Source organism: Dipodomys merriami, unplaced genomic scaffold (genome assembly GCF_024711535.1).
Source record: "Dipodomys merriami isolate MVZ:Mamm:240054 unplaced genomic scaffold, mDipMer1.0.p SCAF_35, whole genome shotgun sequence".
NCBI lineage: Eukaryota > Metazoa > Chordata > Mammalia > Rodentia > Heteromyidae > Dipodomys > Dipodomys merriami.
Window position 1 is genome coordinate 13657868 of NW_027205048.1, and position 19130 is coordinate 13676997.

Genomic DNA, 19130 nt, shown 5'->3' on the forward strand with positions numbered 1-19130 from the left:
AATCCCGGGTGGGCTAGGTTCCAGAACCCAAGGGTGAGACACTCAAGTCGGAGGGGCCTGCTGGGAGACTTGCATACCCTCCCCAAATCCACGTGTCCACACCCCAGCCCCTAGTACCTCAGAATACAGCTGTATCTGGAGGAGGCCTTTAAAACAGATGGTTGTTAGATGGGTCCTTCCTTCCAGCAGGCCCTCGTCCTGTCTTGACCAGTGTCCTCGTGAGGTGACAAGACACTGGGGACAAGCGAGGACCAAGTGAAGAGGCAGCAAAAGAACAGCCATCAGCAGGCTGCAGAGATGACCCGCGATACCAGCGCCGGCCTCTGACGTGGACTTCCAAGCCTCAGAATTGAGAGAGGAAGTGTCTGCTGTGTAAGCCATCCAGCTTGGCCCACCTTCTTATGGTGGCCTAAGCTGACAAATGCACCATCTCCTCCCTTAGACTCTTAAGTCCCAGCAGGGCACCAGATGTCTACTGACAATGACAAGCCCCTAGAAACACCTGCACCCCACACACCCCAGGCAGGACACAGGAGAGAGGCCTTCGCTCAGTCCACCTGCAGATTCCAATAGCTAAGGCCACAGGACCACCCTGACTCTGCTCTTCCAAACTCAGGGCCTGGGTGTTGTCCCTTAGCCTGTGCTCTACCACTTAGAACGAGCCGACTTTCCGGTGACCTTTGCACGCATGTTGGACATCGCAGAAAGAACAGATGGGCATGCAAGTGATGGGTGGGCACAGCCAGGTGTGCCCGTCTTTAATTGTGTTAAATATTCGTGAAAATACAGCATAATGGTGATCCAGGTCGCAGGCCTCACGTGGCCGGGGGAGGGCAGTTCGATACAGTTGGGGGGGGGCTTTGGGGGACACAAGGGGACTGCAACACCAGGTCGGGAGAAACGCTCCTTTTCACTTTGGCATGGGGTGCCAGGCTGCGGTCACTGCCTGAAACGCTACCTGTGCGGTCACCCAGAGAGAGCCTCAATGGACAGAGCGCAAAGGCAACAACAGTGACCACAAGGCCCTGGAAAGAGCGCCAGGTCTGGATGGCACTGGGTGGCACGAGGGTGGGCCTGAGGAGGTAAGGAGATCAGTAATGAACCAAATAATATTGGAAATAATATCCCCAGTTATACTTCTGTAAGAAGCAGAATTGCATGGTTTTTCACATGCATAGGAGTGTGTAAAGAAAATCCCTTGTAACCATTATTGGTGAGGAGTAGGAAAATAGATACTGCAAAGGAGGCGTTAACTGGAAGAGAAATTAATCTATAAAAGCACAGTGTCCAGAGAGGAGGTGGGGGGAGTTTCATTGGCCACAAAACCCGGAAGGAGCCCACTCCGAAAATGCAGCCCCCCACATACGCACACACACACACCATATTCCAAATAAATAGACACATACACACACTGAAGTGACAGCACCCCAGCACCCTTGTGCTACAGACAGATCCCTTCCTGGCGGCCGCTCTGAGCTTTAGCTGGGAATGTCTCTGTACACAGAGACACACAGCTCCTTCAGAAGCAGAGCAGCCCCAGCTTCCCGGTGCGGAGGGCTCTCATGCACCTTCAGTGCTCTGCGCAGCCGTCTCCAGCAGCGGACCGAAGATCCTCACGCCACCCAGGCCCAGCCTCTCTCAGCAACGCCAGGGACAGCTGGGTATGTAGTGTTTGCACTTTGTGACGCAGGTGGATGGGACCGTGACCCGAGACCATGAGTGAATTCGCAGGAAGCGTCCACTGACCACACTCCAGGGCTACGCTTTCAAATGCTCCCACCCAGGCCTGTGTGCCAAATGGGCATTGCGTCTGGTCTTCCCTGGGGCTTTCCGAGAAATGACAAGACCTTCAGCCCCCTCAAGCCACAAACCAAGCTGCCAAGAGGCCTGGAAAGTTCCATGAAGAACATGGCCCCAGTCCCAATGTCACACGCTACCCGAAGTTGAGTTGGTGCACCAAGCTTCAGAATCAGGACCTGAAGATCTTCCAGGACCGTTGCAAGGGAGAACTTGGACTATGCACAATGGAGGATGTGGGTAGTCTGTCCGAATCAAAACTTGAAGCATCCTTTAGCTCTCAGATGACGCTGTACACGTACGAGCCTCGGGTACCAGATTTCCCATGAAGTGTCTGGTCCCTTGAGGTGGCTCTGTCCTGGCATTGACATCAAACAAATAAAAAAAAAAAGCTACAAAACTACCCTTCCAAATACAAGTTGAACTTCTTCAGAAAGCATTTAAAGAGGCAGAAGGGAGCTGGGCACTGGTGGCTCCTGCCTGTAATCCTAGCTATTCAGGAGGCTTGAGATCTGAGGAAGCCAGCTTGGGCAGGAAAAGTCGGTGAGACTCTTAACTCCAGTTAACTATGGAATAGCTGGAAGTGGAGCTGTGGCTCAGACAGTAGAGTGCCAACCTTGAGCAAAAAAATATAAGGGACAGCAGACTGGACCTAAGTTCACACCCCAGTACTGGCAACAAAAAGAAAAGAAAAAGAAAAAGAGGCAGAAAGGAGAGGTAGGGCTAGTCAATGCAGGAAGTCATCTGTTCTAAAGGTATTCCTTGTCTGTGTTAAACATAAATAAAAAGAACAAAGGGGAAGAGGTTGGAGAGATTTCTGGGTTGCCAAATGCTGTATTTTTTCCCCTTCTTCTTGGGAAGAGTGGAGTGAATAGGGCTTATTTCTGATATCATTGAAGGGCTGACTTGAGAATAAGATTTCAAAAAAGAAAGAGGCTCTAGGCAGCATGTTTCCAAACTACATCTGAAGTGTCAGCGGAGGAGACCTGGAGCACAGCCTCAAGCTTGCTTAGCAGGATCCCAGAGTCGTGGAATCCCTCAGGAGGGGCTCAGTGCGCAGGGCTGGGCTGTGTCCTCCTGAGATGGACTCTCTGTGTCTGGCATGGTGCCAGCCTCCCATCCCTGAGCTCCAGGTGCTCTGGGAAAAGTGAATTCCCGCTGAAGTGTTCTCTGCTTCGGCCTCTGGTGGAGAAGCTGGGGGACGGGTCAAGGGCTGAGCTTGAAGTGTGGCAGGGGAAATTCTGGAATGGCTCTAACAAACAGGTGCCTGGGGAGAAACCCGGGTCCCCTCCATACTGTGACTGAATGGCTTCCTATCAAGAGAGACTTCTGAAGTCATGGCAATGATGGAGTCCGGCAGCTGCAGCAGGACCCGGTGTTTCACGGTGTCTTCCAAGCAAACGCTTCATCGGCCAGGACCTGGGCCAGCCTGGCATTGAAAGGCCTGTAGAAGTCCCGCAGAATCTTCTGTGTGACGGGCCACATGGGCCCCAGGCTGCGATCCTCAGGACGCCGGGCGTTGGAGGCTGGGCTCTTGGTCATCAAAGCTTCTTGCTTCTCACTGAGAGGCCCTGGAGTGAAAGAAAAAGAATCTCCTGAGCTGGGGGGCATGGCAGGAGGCAAAAGGAACAACGGACCCCAAACCCCCAGCGATGCGGCATGCTGAGACATGTGTTTCCCTTTAAGAAGACTGGGTTGGGGAATTCAAATTCTTTGGCTGGTTCCATTTGGAGGCGTGGAGGGAGGAAGATGGAAAGATCATTATGAGATTGCGAAGCGATTCTGGGGCCTAGCGTCTGCGCTGGTATGCAGAGATGAGCTCATCTGGAGCCCAGGCCTCCACCGAGGCCCACTTGGGGGCTTACTCCTCATTGCCCTGGAGGGCTTGTCTGGCAGCCCATGGGCCTGTCCTGTGAACGGGGAAGTGCCAGCTGCCAGGCAGTCTTAGGACTTGGGGTTTTCTGCTAAGCAGCCGCTGGACTTCACCTGGCCCTGTCTCATCCTATTTCGTGTCTTCTTGCAAAGTGGCCAAGGTGGAGACAATGCCTGCACCCAACCCTTGCCCAGAGCCCCGCTGGCCACACCCGCACCTGCGGCCAGCACGCTGGTGACGACAGGCTGGCAGAGGCTGCGCTGAAGCCCACCCTCCCCCCACAGCCCGGCCCTGCAGAGCAGCAGCTGCACACTGGCCCAGCCCACGGTGACTGCCAGGCCTCCCCGACCCAACTTAGTCCTTAACATGTCTCAGTGCCCTAGGGCTACGTAAGACAAAGAAGTGGCCTTACTGTCCCTCTTAGGGACAAAAGGACAAGCCTATATTAATGCAAATCAGTAAGTGGTCAACTTTTTTTTTTTTAAATGGCTTGAAGCCTTTTTCAAAGGAGAAAAAAATGACTACACTTCAACCAATGACCAGATCTCGAAAGGAAAGGAAGAAACAAAATAAAACCAAATGGCTAAAGGACCCTGCGTTCAATAAAACTTTGGTTAACAAGTCTCAGGAAAGGTCCTCAGATGGCTGCAGGAAGGAAGGCCCCGCTGCAGCCTTGCCCGCTAGCCCTGGGTGACAAGTGCACAGGGGCTGCTCCCTACCCTGTGGCTGCTTCTCTGCCAGCTAGCACCGGGCACTGCCTTAGCACAGTGCCCCTGGGACCTCCCTTCCCTCTACAACCCCAGGGCTCTGATGCCAGGGGTCCCAGCAGCATCAGAAATGAATGATACAGCCGCCAGCTCCTTGCTCCACACCCACACCTCTGCCAGCCCCCCACTGTCGCCTGGGGCTCCCCCATAGCTCACACTCGCATATCTCTCTTTCCATAAACTCTCCACAGCCCTCCCAGGAGCTGTGGCAGGGCTAGCCTCCCCTTCCCCTGTGGCCTGTTCCCAGCCACTCTGTGAATGGAGCCGAGGCCTCCTCTTCTCCCTTGAGGAGACAACTAACTTCCAGGAAGGATGTCACCTCCTCCCCCCCCCCCAGAGAGCCCCTCGCCGCACCTCAAACCTCGACCCAGGTGCCTCTGCTGACCCAGACACAGGGACTGGCCTGGCCTCCCCGCAGCCTGTCACTACCCCCCTCGCCCTACCGTGCTTGACCTAGAGAGCTCCAAAAGAGCCAGCAGCCGGGGACTCACCCTGTACCTCTCAGTGAGAGGCACAGCACATACCCAGGTTCAGGAACTGGAAGACCCTGTGCATGGTGTACTTGACATTGGAGGCGTGGTCTTCCAGGCGCAGAATGAGGAACTGCTCCTTACTGAAGACGGTGAGCCAGTCGAGAAGGTACACGGCATACAGCCCGACCTGGAGCCTCACCTAGGACAGAGAAGGAGGCTGGTACTGCAGGAGACACTCTTCCGGAAGCATCGCCACTACATGCCAGTGATGGAGGCTCCCCGCGGAGATTTATTACCAGCGACTGCAGCATTTTTCCTGAGCGGCTTCCTGCTACATGTGCTAAGAAGTCCTACGCCCAGGGTTGCATTTAATCCTCTCGGCAGTGCCTGGCAGCGCCACACCGCTCACAGGTCCACACCTGCACCCAAGGGGGCAGGCTGCAATAACCAACGGCGTCCATGTCCTCTGCATGGCATGTGGCTAGCCCACTGTTCCTGGTGCTGCCCAGGTCCAGCAGGCTGAGAAAAACCAAGCTGGGGCACCTCAGGCGCTCTCGGGACAGGGCCGTGGCCACTCGGCGGGGGTGTGCACACACAGACTGGAAAAAGGCCGATCAATGGGAAGTCCTTCCACCTTCCCACCTACTCAGTTCTCGGCCCTCATCTTCCTGTCCCTTTTTGGCTGCCTACCGGGTGTAAACCGGGCAGTGAAGAACTGCCCTGACTCAAGAGAGCGGTAGCCTTGGTGCCTAGAATGTGCTGCCCCACAGGAGCATTTGCGCTCACTGGGGTTTGGGGCCCAGATGGGCTGACACTGTCACTTACAGTTGGGACTCTGGGCCACAAAGGTAGGTGTCAGCTTTGGCCTCTGGGGAGTCTCAAGACTAAAGGCCAGCCAGGAGGCAGCATGCACCCATGTGACACAGAGCTTTGAGGTGGTGACATGTACATCATGGCTGTTAGCATGACTTTGTACATCTTCCCTTGAGTGACATCCACCCTCATGCTGCGTCATACATCCTTCAGGGCCAGACCTTCTAGAACACCGAGTAAGAGTGGTCTGGGAACTCTCCTCTGCAGCCCTCAGTCACGGCCAAAGCAGGAACAGTGGCAGGGCTCACCTGCACCTCCTGCGTACGCCCGTCCCCTGGTCCGCTGCCATCTCGCCTGCTGGGCTCACACAGCTCCTGACCAGGCCGCCCACCTCCCAGCCCTGCACCCCACTCCTCAGCCCCCCCCCCAGCATGCAAAGCAGTGAGCTGCATGGGCGGACCCTGTGGAGAACTCCAGGGCTGAACTTCCTGCCCACCCCTCCCAGGAGGGGCACCTCCCAGCATCCTTAGCGCTCCTCCCAGGAGTCAGGCACTCTCCCATCACACGCCCTCCCTGTGCAGCTTGACCTTGAGCTCCTGGAGGGCAGAGACCACTGCTTGGCCATTAAATCACAGCACACGGAGCAGTATGGTCCTGGGTAGGATTGCTGAACGTGGTATCAATCAGCATCATGATAAAGCATTAGACAAGAAGGGGCAGATGCTAATTAGCTTCAGCTCTCAGGGTTCTTTTTTCCATTTTTATTATTTTCTTAACAACATAGAAAAGGATGGAGAGGAAGAAAAACACTTAGTGGGAACAGATAAAGTTGTCTTCAGAATTCATTAGCTGCCTCCAGCCACACTTTGTTGCGACCCTATCCACTAATCGTAAAAGATGCTGGGTGGAAGCCAGGGAGAAAATGAGTTGCCTGCCAGTCTCAGAAACAAATACACAGGTCACCTCCAGCACGGATAATGCGCAGGAACTTCCCGTGGTTAAGTCACGGACAGGCTCCCCCTGACAGGCCACTCCTCAAAGGGAAGTCAGCAAGGGACGGGGCGATGTTGTCCAAAAAGAAATGGACTCATTTCCTGACTTATGTAGCTAACTGTAACCCTTCTGTATATCATCTGTACAGTAACAATTAAAAAATTTTAATTAGGAAAGGAAATATAAAAGATGAATGAGTTAAATAGCTATTATTTTTTAAAAGATTTTTAAACCACACAAATAAGAGGAAGTCAGTCTTATCTCCTGAGTTGCATTTCTTCCAGAGAGCCTGCCTTTGTGGCCTGACAATTTCCCAGGAGAGGAGCTGAGTGTTGGTGGCAGGATGCTGTTTTACAGCGCTGAAGCTGTCTCTGCACCTGACCTGTAACAGACCATTCCCTGTAACTTTCTGTGAGTACCCCGTGGACAAAGTCTTGTGGCTGAGTTGTGCATTGCACAAGGCCTCCTTTCCAGGCCGGGCTGGCCCAGGTGGGAGGAGAGGTTTCCTGGGTGCTCTGCCAGATCGCAGGGGAAAGAGCCTCCCATCAACCCACTCCAGTACACTTCCACCTCCTCACAGCCAGGGGGAGCTCTGAGCACCTCAGGGAAGGGTGCAGCATTGCCTCTGCAACAAAAACCCAGGCCACTCCCTGGGGGTCCCTTCTCCCTCACCTTTGCCCAGTGGGGGATGAGAAGCAAAATAACCAAAGTGGAGAGGAAACTCAATGTATTTAAACATAAACTGTATTACATCCCAGAGAAGCCTGGAGGTTACGAGTGCCGGCTGATTCATGTGGAATGTAGAAGCGCAGAAAGGGCTCTGCCAGCACCAGCATTCGACCTCTCCACAGTCAGGTCCTCATGCATGGGGCTTGTCCCACCTTAGGGGAACCCTGAGGAAAGGTGTGCACCACAGAACATCCCAGCAAACACCACACGGGACACAGAGAGCCCTTTGTGGAGACCTAGGGAGGGGAGGGGCCCAGGGGACACCGCATGGGAGCCAGACTGAGCTGACTCTGATCCCAGACCCAGACGGGCACCATGCATCTCTGCCCTCCAGCCAGTGGGGACTCCACCCCCTCCTTACTATTCTCCATTCATTTACTCACTCATTCATCTGTTTAGAAATGACTTTGAGCTCCCACTGTGGGAAAAGTGCCTGCTGGGCCATGGAGACACATTGCTACTTAACAGGCTGGGCCCTGGCGCCATGGAACTTGCAATCTAGTGGTGGACACAGAGTTACAGAAACACCGGCGACGCACACTATGAAGAACAGGTCAGATTAAGAAAGGCTGGAAGAGTGAGAGGTCCTTCCTCGAGCAGGGGAAATGTGTCCAGGAAGCCAGGGAGGGATAGTGAAAAGGCTCCAGTGCCAGCAAGTACCCAAACCTGACGCACAGCACTCATAGAGAGGCTGTGGACAGACTGAGGTCCCTGCCCACACCCACCTGCACAAACATCTGACCAAGATGCCAGGGGTGGGGGTGGGGGGAAGGAGGCAGAGAGTTTGCATTTATGGCCAGTGCCTTAGAACCCTGCTGTAAGCTCCTGTGTGGTGATAGGGAAGAAGGTAAGGAGGGGCTGGGCTCTGCAGCACTTGGGAGCCGCAGGGAGGCAGGGGATGTGCAGGGTCCCCTCTGGCCTACAGTGCTGCCCCACCCCCACCCCCATGCTGCAACTGGGCTGGGATTTGCAGATGGAGAGACATTTTCTCTGCACAAGTATGGAGTCATCTCCAAGAAAAAGGCTTCCAGTCCTCCCCCAGGGACTGGAGAGAGGTGAAGCAACAGCCCCCGCAGCCACAGCTGCCCTGTCCCATCTGGCCCCCTGCGCTCCTCCCTTTGATAGAACATCATCCTTAGCAGGTCTCCAAGGGAATTAAAATGCGTGCCTCCTCCTGGCTCAAAGGCTTTGGGGAGGCAGGCAGGGAGTTTCAAAGCCACCACACTTGGGAATGAGCCTGAACCAGTCTCTCGTTTCAAATGGGAGGACATCTTTCACTGGAAAGTAGGAAGGGACCTGGGGAGGGGGAGCAGTTTAAGACAGGGAACAGCAGGGACAAACGGGATTAGATCCTTCCCCGTCTCACCAGCAGAACTTAAACCTTTTATGAGGCTGTTTCCAGCACACAAGGAAGTGGAGGGCATCGCGTGGCCGCGGTGAACTTCCGGCCCAGTCTCAGCAGTGTTCTCATGCTCACAGCTGAGGGTAGACCGGAAGTGAGGGGAAGGGCACACCCTCTGCCCTCCACGGGAGGAAGTGGCTGCAGAAACCCTGCCTTCAGGAAAACCATTTAGAGACTGGCAAAGCGGGTGCAGCTTGCCTGGCCCCAGGCAATGCCTATCACAAGAGAAGGTGTCGGGGAGGGCCGTCTGGGGCACCATGGGTGGCATGAGGTGCCCGTGGCATGCAGACCTGGTTATGCCAGGCACTCAGCCTTCAGCGGAGAGCAGCACAGTTCACAGCTAAACCCAGCTGTGCCTGGGCAGGGGTCCACCAGACTGGCCTCTCCCGGCCCATCACAGCCACCAAGCTCAGGCTGCTTCTTGTCAGGACAGCCCTGAGCTGAGTCTCCTGACGTGAGCCCACTCCGCCCTGCTGCGGAGCTCTGCTGGCTGTCACCTCACTCCATGCTTCCCTGGGATCGGAGCCCTGCCCTTGCCCTGCTTCCCTTCTTCCCTGTCTTCCCCCTACCCATCGGGCGAGTGTGCAGTCCCACACAGTCGGTGTCAGATGGCCGGGTGGAAACACATCAGCCCGGGTGAATACCATCCTCCACCCGGTCTCGGCCCATCAGCCTTCTCCCTCGGATGCCAGGTGCTACCACAAGGTGGTGTACCAACTGCTAAACACCAGAGTGCCGAGGACACACCGCCACCCTTGGAGGGAGCGAAGACGAAAGGCCTAGAAATTTCCACTGCGCTCCTAGCCTCTGCCCCCTACCCTCTGGCATGGCCCTCTTACAGCCACTGGCTCTGTTACAACATGCTGGGGCTATTACCTCCCTCTCAGGCCACCCTAATTCTCAGTGACTCCCGGCCCCAAGCATCTTCCTAAGATACTGAGCCACGGTAGCTAAGGTGGGGCTTGGGCAACGTGGCCCCTAGAGATGGCGCCTTGAACTCAGGAAGACTGGGGGAGGAGGGAGGGAGGACGTTTCCTCTCACCTTCCCATCCTGCTCCCCTGAAGCAGGCCAGGAACTCTAACCCACCCTGCACGGAAGCAGGTAAGAGTGCCTTCCCTGCACGCGGAGGAAGCCGACATCCTGCCCCTGAGGAGCCAGGGCCTGAGCCCACAGGCCTGCTGAGAGCGCAGGGCCACCCTTAGGTCACACCCTCTGCTGCGCTCCCTGGCCACCAAACCTCAACATCACAACGCACATCGGTCCCTGTTCCCTGGACAGACCAGTTCACACACCCTTCTCCTTTATATTGGCCTCACAGAGAAGCATTTAAATCTGCCGTCCGTTCTGTGGCTGACGACATTTTGTCCTAGGCCACTGAATGTTCAACAGCTGGGGTTCCTCTAAAACTCATGTGCTATTCCCCTGACCTCCCCCTACCGTCACCTCCCCTGAGACAGGGGGGTGTGAGTTTCTGGGTCCCACCAGGTTGGTGGGTGATCACATTTGTGATTATCCCTCCAGACCGTGACGTCTTCTCTTTGGGTAATAACTCTGTGCGCCTTTCTCCTATCCGTTCTGTCTGCGGCCAGATCACCCCCAGGGAACCTGAAGAGGGCACAGAGGAAATTCTCCTTTGCTCATCTGCCCTTCTCTGCTTAAAACCCTCCTGTGTGGCTGGAGGGCAGCTCAAGGGGTAAAACCTGCCCAGCAATCCAGAGGCCCTGAGTTCAAATCATAGTATGACTAATATTATATGTGTATACATTGTATATTACATAACATGTAACGTATTATATATATATATATATATATATATACATATATATCTGTGTGGACAACTTCAGAGACTCACTAGGTCCTTGGCAAAGCAGCCCATGCACCCCACAGCCGGCCCCCTGCTCATGCTCCCCTGTAGCCATGGTGGGTGTTTGTAAAGTTTCTCTCTCAAGCTGCTCTACATCCAGACCATAGCTCTCCCCTGGCCTTGGTTAATGCACCCAGTACAGACATTCCCTTCCATAAGTCACAGCCTGCCTGGCGCCGTCTTCGGCAGCCTCTGCTGGTGCCATTTCCCAGCCTCTGCCCAATCTTCCTTCTGGACTACACTGAAGGACAGGGACCATGTCTGCCTTGTCCTTGCTGCAGCCCAGGGCCTAGCCCCATTCAGGAACACAGAGGAAGGATACAGTGCAAGAGCAAGTGTCCACGCCATCCACCCCTTAATTCTTATGACACCCTGGCAAAGTAGTTTGAAGCAACTGAGTCTCAGAGAAGCTAAGATAGCTGCCAAGAGTCACAAAGCCAGCAAACTCAAGAGCCAGGTGAACCTACACCACTGCCTGCCTCTGAGCCCGTGCCTGGCTGCCTGACACATCCTCCTTGCCAAACTACAAAGACCACGGACATGGCTACCTGTGCACTCTGCCTTCAGGTGCGATGGATGGTCTGGGATAGCTAGCCCCACCCCCTGGGGGGGGTCTCTGAGGCTCCACAGCATTATTTCACTCCTTCGATGAGAAGCAGGTGGAGTGCTCGCCACACTGTGGAAAGCTGCCCGCTGAAGGAGTGTCTAGGACCCCAGAGCCCAGCTGCCCGCCCTAGCCTAAAGGTCCTGGATTCACCCTCAACAACTGCTTTTGCCTAAGAGAGCGCAGACATTTACAGATGTGCTCCTTCTGGGGAAACAAGAGCCTACAGAGGGTCAGCGAGAACTTTTCTCAGCAGACACACTGAAGGGACTTTTGAAGAAGCATTTGAAGTCACTAACGGGGAATTTTTTTTAAACCAGCAGAACAATCCATGCCACAGAAATGCCCATAAGAAAATCTGAGAGCTGGGTGTCCTCCTGTCTGCCATCTCTAATTGCTGGGTGTGCTTTTGAGCCTCGCTAAATGGTAATCTTCCTAAATGCACCCTGAATCTCTCTATGAGGGAGGAGACAGATGATGCACAGTGGCAGGGTGGCCGCCGGCGGCGGGGAGCAGGCTGGAAGGGCCCCATCAACTCTCACAGCTCTAACAGCCGGGAGTATTTGTTTCTCCATTAGCCACCACTCGAAGGCAGCTGAGCGACATTTGCATATTAAAATGCCTCTCTCGGTGTCTGTGCTCCACTCCCGCTGCAGGATGCTCCCTGCGCAGAACGCAGAGAGGCCCTGCTCTGTAACAGGCCCCGCGGTGAATACGCACAGGCATGGCGTTGTTGAGGGTGTTGTTGTAGACACAGGCGCGCAGGGAATAATCCAGCATGCAATTTTCAAACAGCTGCAGAGCCTCCGTCACTTTTTCATGGAAGTCATCTGCAGATTTATTCGAACTTGCAAAATAGAGATAATCTGAGTACAACCTGTGAATAAAATAAATGGATAATTTTACCATCTGAGAATGTGAAATCATGCCATTTGGGTGACAATGAGAATCAATGTGCAATTACATTAGCTAGTTTTGTTCATTACAACGCAACCATCTCTCTCCCTTCCTGTCAGGAGTCCCCATCGCTGCTGCGCTTCACTCTCCCACCCCAGACTCCTCTACCACAGCCATGTTTTATGTTTGTGTTTTTATAAATTCTTTTTTAAGTCGAGCACCAGTGGGTCATATCTGAGGAGGCTGGGATCCGAGACCTTATCTCCAATTAACCATCAAAAAGCCAGAATGGATCTGTGGATCAAGTGGTAGAGCACTAACCATGGGTACACACACACACACACACACACACACACACACACACACACACACACACACACACACACAGACACACACACACACACACACACACACACATACACACACACACACACACACCCAGGGACAGTACCCAGGCCCTGTGGATCAAGTGGTAGAGCAGTAATCTTGGGTTAAAACACACACACACACACACACACACACACACACACACACACACACACACACACACACACACACACACACACACACACACACACACACACACACACACACACACACACACACTCCTCAGGGACAGTACCCAGGCCCTGAGTTCCAAGCCCCAGGACCAGCATACACATACATATTTTTTTTTACCTCACATTAGGCTCTGTTTCTACACCACCAGATTTTAAAAATCATACAATAGAGGGGAGAAGCCATGAAAATTTTATGTACCTTCCCAACCATTTCTCCCCTCTTGGAGGGAACAAACACAGAGCATCTGTTGCTCTTGCAGTTTTACAATGCCTTGTGAAATTCCTGGCTTGTTCTAGAGCTGTTCCTAACATTTGGGGGAAAAAATATTAACTCTGCCTTCCTAGATTCAAAGGCTCACAGGCACCTGTTCTCTAACCCAGTGCCAAAGCACCACCAGCGCAGGTGCAGGTGAACGTGTGCACAGCAGGTGCAGACTCAAAGCTATGTGCACAGATACACCCCACACAGGCAACCAGCTCTTCCCCCAGAACTGACAGCCTTCCTTAACCCAACTCAACTTTCAGCGGCCCAGGTCTGTCTTTGCATCATCCCATTTTAGCAGGATTTTCACTGGTATAAGAAACTTGTGGGAGGCAATTGCTTTGGACTGAGCTTCTGTTCTAGACCTAACAGACTAGACCAAACAAGAATGGAGTCTTGGAAATGAGGAGGGGGGGGGGGTGACTCAAATGGAAGAGGATAAACCTTGAGCAGAAAAGGTCAGCCAGGAGCAAACGGCCCTGAGTTCAAGCCCCACTAGCGACATAAAAATAGGGAATAGGTATATAGAATGGAGTCTCTCCCCTAGGCATCTAATAAATCAAACCACACTTGGAAAAGGCAGACTCTAGCTTGAGATGTAGTGCCTCTGAGTTCAATCTCTAGTGCAAAATACGAGGCAGGGGGCAGGGCAGGGGCAGGGGCGGGGGAGGGGGGGGCGGGGCAGGGGCAGGGCGGGGGGGGGGGGGGGGGCGGGTCTTTTCCATAACACAAGAAGATTCACAGCAACCAATCAAAAGGAGCCCAGTCAACCTGAACCTGCAGGGTAAGAAGTCCCACTGCTGTAACCCAGGGTGGAAAGCAATTCTCAAACCGTCTACTTCTCATTTTCTACTTGTACTTCTTAAACACCTGTGCCTATATTGTCCACCTCTATGCACCAGTGGCAAGCGTATGTGGGGCCCATTCATGAACCCTAGACCCTTAAATTAAATCCATGAAAATGTGGGGTTTATAGACAATGCCACCCCTGCCCTCTAAATCTGAGCACACCTTCTGCTCTAATCAGGTACCTCCTGGGCCAGGAGATGTTTGGTCCCCTAGCCTGCCTTCACCAGGAATCCTGTTTAGGCTGATTTAGCTAAAATGCCCCCTTATCATCAAAGTTTCCAGCCCTCTGCTCCTTGGCTACAAAATGTCCTACTTCTTTTTATGAAGCGCTGAGACCATTTCTTTCCCCTACTGCAAAATCCAATCATAGCAGTCCCTACACCTACAGCAACAGCCCTGAAGAAAAGTGTTTTAACATTTTAGCAGATGTCAGGATTTTTTTTTTTCATTCACAGAACTTCTGGGTTGTGAGTCTCCTCTGTTTCTCCTTATGGAAAAGGTAAGAATTTCCTTTTTCAGGGGGTGGGGGAGCTTTTAAGAATTGCTTTTGTTTTTCCAGATGTTTCTCCCTCCCCTCTTCTTGCACAGACCTCCTGATGCTGCTCTGGCTTTGTGTGACACCCTTCCAGCACACACCAGCCCCAGTCACACCTCCTGCTGAGTCTCTATGGAGACAGATATGCTGCTCCTCCCACTCAGCCCTGTACTTTCTAATCTCCAGCATCTTCTTCGTGGTTCTCTCTTTCCAATGAAGGTAATACTGTGACTTTCCCCCTGGATCGTGGATCTGGGGCTATACAACTGCACTGACAATTACACCTTCTGCCTCAGACACACGTACACCCTGCGGAAGCCATGGCCCCGCAAGATCTGTGGTGGGGCCTTCACTGCCCTCAGCTCCAGTGGCGTCAGATTACCCCACAGGCCACTTCTTAGGAACGGGGACAGATCTTACTTGCCTCTCCATCACCCACCGCTGGGAACTGCTAGCTGAAGACCACGGAGGGCACACTTCTTGGACAGCTTGAGAGGTTTGGAAGCTTCCCACAGGTGGCCTAGAATCTATGCATACACCAGAATAGAGTCCTGTTGATCCCTACCTGGCCAGCCACCCTCTCCAAAAGCCTTACCTCAGAAAGTGTTATTAAAGATGCTCGGGGGAGAGGGGTGAACAGCTGTCCCCCAGATCCAGACCCACGGGCCAGTGAACACAGAGCCCCGAGATCCAATCTCTCGTGAATACTTTCCTCATCAAATTAGCCTCGTCTTGGTGCTCCTTGACATGAGCTATGCTACTTTCAGTATTCAAAATCAGGACATGCAGCAAGACTGAACTATGGTACCTGCTACAGCAGGGCCAACCATAGCTAGTAGAACCAAAGTCTGATTGATAAATGCCAAGGTCAGATTTGCACCCATCTGGACTTACAGTTTGGCTGAGCCTTGAGGGATCCCATGGGGTATGCTGATGGGATCTCCTAGGCTACTCATTTCCCATCAGTCCTATCAAGAGCATGGCTCACATAGGGTCTTGTGAGTATCGTTGGTGCAATGGCTCATCCTTTGTTCTTGTTTTCAGCATTTTGTTATTCTCCTTCCCTTCCCCAAATCAGATAAATGTAAGACACTATGTAGAAAATGAACTTTGTAACTTTGGGGAAGGGAGGAGCGTGGGAGGGAAGGGATAGTGGGAGAAAACCAAAAGAGTAGGTAACAATGTTCAACAAGAAATGCACTCATTACCTTACTCATGTAACTGTACAGCATCTTCACAATAAAAAATAAATGAAAATTTATTTTTCAGCCCAAGGAACTATGTCTATGAAAATTAATAGATGCTTCCAAAATCCTGGTCCAAACCTCCACATAATAGTTCTTACCAAGGATGCCCACAGAACTATCCAAACTGTCTGATGGAACTAGATTTCTAGCACATAAATTCCCTCAGAAAAACCCAGTGATTGGTCCAAGGTTTCCTTCCACACTAAGATTTTATTTTTCCTAGTGGTAATAACATTTCTTGTGGACATTTGGCTCATAAATAAAACAAGAACACCTAAGCCTGCCTCCATTTTCAATACAAAAATAACGTCTTGAAAAACTCTGCTGATTCCATACAATTCTTCAGAGATCAAGAAGTAATCTTTGAGAGGAAAAAAAAATGGAACATACCAAATGTCCCACCCAGGCAACTACACCCACCCAAGTGAGACTGTAGAGTTACACCTGCTCTGGGTACCTCAGAGGAAATCATGTGCCCACTTCCTGTGAGTCACGGCCTGTTCTGTCAGGCCAGGCTACTTCTGCAGCAGTTGAGAGACTTTTAGGGTCCCTTGGTCACCTCCAGGTTCCTTGGATCTGACCCCCCCCCCAGCTAGAGCCCACGTTGGAGTCCAGGGTATAAACACTCCGCTGCCAGAAAACAGCTGAAAAGGACTTGATTCACCCTTATTGTAAATTGTGTTCTGTCCAGATTGTGTAGTTAGTTAATAGAAGCCCCCTTACCCCCAAAAGATGGAGTCTAATGGGAGCCTGCAGGACTGGAGTAGACACACTCATGCAACAACAAGTCCTCATCCAAGTGCCTGTTGAGTGTGATCTTATTTGGCAGCAGGGAATCTTCACATGTGTAATTAAACTGAAGATCTTGGGATGAGATTTAAGGTGAGTCCTTATCAAATGAGAAGACACAGGCATCCGGAAGAACACCATAAGAAAACTAAAGCAGAGACAGAAATGGCTCAGCTATAAGCCACACAAGGCCAAGCATTGCTGGGAACCATTAAAATCTGAGGGCCAGGCAGGGTGCAAGATTCTCTCTCAGAGCCACTAGAAGGAATCTGCAGACATCTAGATGTTAGACTTGGGCCTCGAGAATGTGAAAAGAATAAATTCCTGTTGTTTTAAGCCACTAAGCTTGGGATGATTTATTAGAAGAGCCCTAGGAAACAGATCCAGTTTCAAAATTCAAATTCCAAGGAAGACTGAGTTGTTTTGGTCAATGCTATTCTCCTACCCTGAGGCCCTTGAAGACTCATGGCCAAATGGCCAGATTTGCCCCAAGAAAACAAGAAGGGAGACCAAAGCAAAGCAAAGTTCCCTTCGGGGGAGCTCCGTGGTATTCTTCCTGGGAGGGAGCAGAGGCCTAGATAGGCAGCTTTGGTAAACTGTGCCATAGTGTCACCATACTGCTCTCTGGGAGTCAGCTGACCATCATGGGCAACTGAAAGCTAATTGCATGGATTAAAACATTATAGGAGAAGAAGTGGCGAAGGACAGCAAACACAAGAATATACACCTAATGGAGCCTGCGGGGCTGGAACAGACACACTCATGCAACAAGCTACCATGTAAAGAGACAGACTTAGATGTCGACACTGCAGTCTAAAACCACCTGCACGATGCTGAAGAAAGAAATCCACATGTCAAATATGTATTCATTTAGCTGACATAAGGTTCTGTGCATCATCACTCACCTGTGGTCACATGGATGCTATGTGAAGGGACAAGTTAACAGCAATGGTGCTGAGGTGAGTGGAAAGGTAAAACAAGCCACAGGCAGGTCCTAGCCCAGGAAGGAGCAGCTTCCTGGGGACTCTAGGACTCAGAAGAAAGGAGAGGTTTTCTGGACTCCTGAGCAACTGATCCGCAGATGGAGGTCCAGTTAGAAAGACGGGCTTCATGAAAGGGGAGAACTCCCTCCCACCAGGGCAGTGGTTTCAGTGGCCGTGACCCCAGGATGGATGGGAGGAGGGCTCTGGGATAGTGTGGAGCCACAGAACCTGACATGCCCTGAGTTCTGGGGCTGCCCAGCCCCCTCATACTGATCCAGACCCAAACCATCCTGAACAGACGGGTGTTACATTTGGCCAGCACTGTTTCCAATGGCAATTCCAAATATAAGCCCAAATACATTCCAGGCCTTCTGTGCTGCGGTTATTTTCGAAGGCTGCTGGGAAGGCCCAACCACGCTGGGCCAGAGCTGTACAGCCCTGTCCCTGTGCAGTGCGAGGTCCCAGAGCAACAGGAAGGCTGGCATGTGCTTCAGAGAGAAGAAGTAGGCGCCCTCGGAAGGTAACCATGGCAGTGAGCCCCAAGGCCCCACCCCATATGACCTGGGTGTGTACCCCACGGCCACCGATGAACTCACCCACTGACTTTAGGTAGCTCTGCTTGGAGCTGATGTGAGTGGCAGACAGTGTACGCCTATGAACTCCAGAGCTGGGGGCGTGAGGGGGAGGCTGGGGTGTGGCTCAGTGCCTGAGGCCCTGGGTTCTATGCTTGGTTTTGAGAAAACAATATCAAAGAACAACTACTAGAGAGTAGCTTATTGGTGGTAGTTCACTCCGGGTCTGGCCTGGTGTGGACAGCGGTTACTGAAGGCCTGATGTCCCCAGCCCCACTGGGCACTGAATGCATTTTCTCTTTCCTTCCTCACTGTCTCTCTGGGAGATTACAAAGGAGACTCATATTTAAAGGGGTTCAGGAACTCATCCAGCCTCACACGGCCCAGGAACAAACCCAGGTCTGGTTGGCTCCATAGCCCACTGAACCCACCAGACAAGGAAGGCCCCAGTCCTCATCGCTCAGGGAAGTGGACAGGGCAGTGCCACTCTCGCCAGGATGGTCTGGGGGCTTTTGTTTGCTGTTTCTACTACATTAGGTACACAGTGATTTGGAAGAAAGTCAATTTTGACACAGAACAACTTGTTCAGTCACAGGAGACTGGCGAGCAATTACAACAGGCAACAGCAGTAATCAAACACTTGTAAGGAAGCTGAGGAAGTCCATTGCCATGGTCAACAAAGGTGGAGGGACACATGGAACATCACACTGGATATCTAGACAAATGACAGCAGCAACATCAAATGAGTGTTCAAACAGCTCCTGTTCCTAGCACACACTCCATATTCTCCTACCACCTTCCTAGGCCACAAAGACAGGCCCATGTGGACAGGCCCATGTGGACACGCTCCTGCGAATAGGCTTGTATGGTTAGGCTCACGTGAGAGGCCAGCATGGATAGACCATATCAGATAGACTCGCACGGACAGGCCTAGGTGGACAGGCACACATGGTTAGGTTCACATAGACAGGCTTACATAGATAGGCCCATGTGGGTAGGCTCTAATGAGCAGCAGTTCAGTTTTAGCTCCTAATCATGAATTAGTTCATCAGCCTTATCTCCATGGGAGGACTCTGAAAGTTCTATTTCCAAGGACACTAGTTTGGTGAAACCTCTCTGT

General features: G+C 52.3%; 1 protein-coding gene across 6 annotated transcripts in view; it reads right to left on the minus strand.

Moving 5' to 3' along the window:
* Nucleotides 1-726: 726 nt before the first annotated feature.
* Chst15 (carbohydrate sulfotransferase 15) overlaps nucleotides 727-19130 on the minus strand; it is an 80954-nt gene continuing 62550 nt past the window's right edge. For all 6 annotated transcript variants that reach the window (XM_069988248.1, XM_069988244.1, XM_069988245.1 and 3 more), the window contains exons 6-8: nucleotides 12037-12193; nucleotides 4962-5109; nucleotides 727-3368 (exon numbers count right to left, since the gene is read on the minus strand). In XM_069988248.1, coding sequence (XP_069844349.1) covers nucleotides 3178-3368; nucleotides 4962-5109; nucleotides 12037-12193 — 496 coding nt within the window. In that variant the 3' untranslated portion in view covers nucleotides 727-3177. The remainder of the gene's footprint in view (nucleotides 3369-4961; nucleotides 5110-12036; nucleotides 12194-19130) is intronic.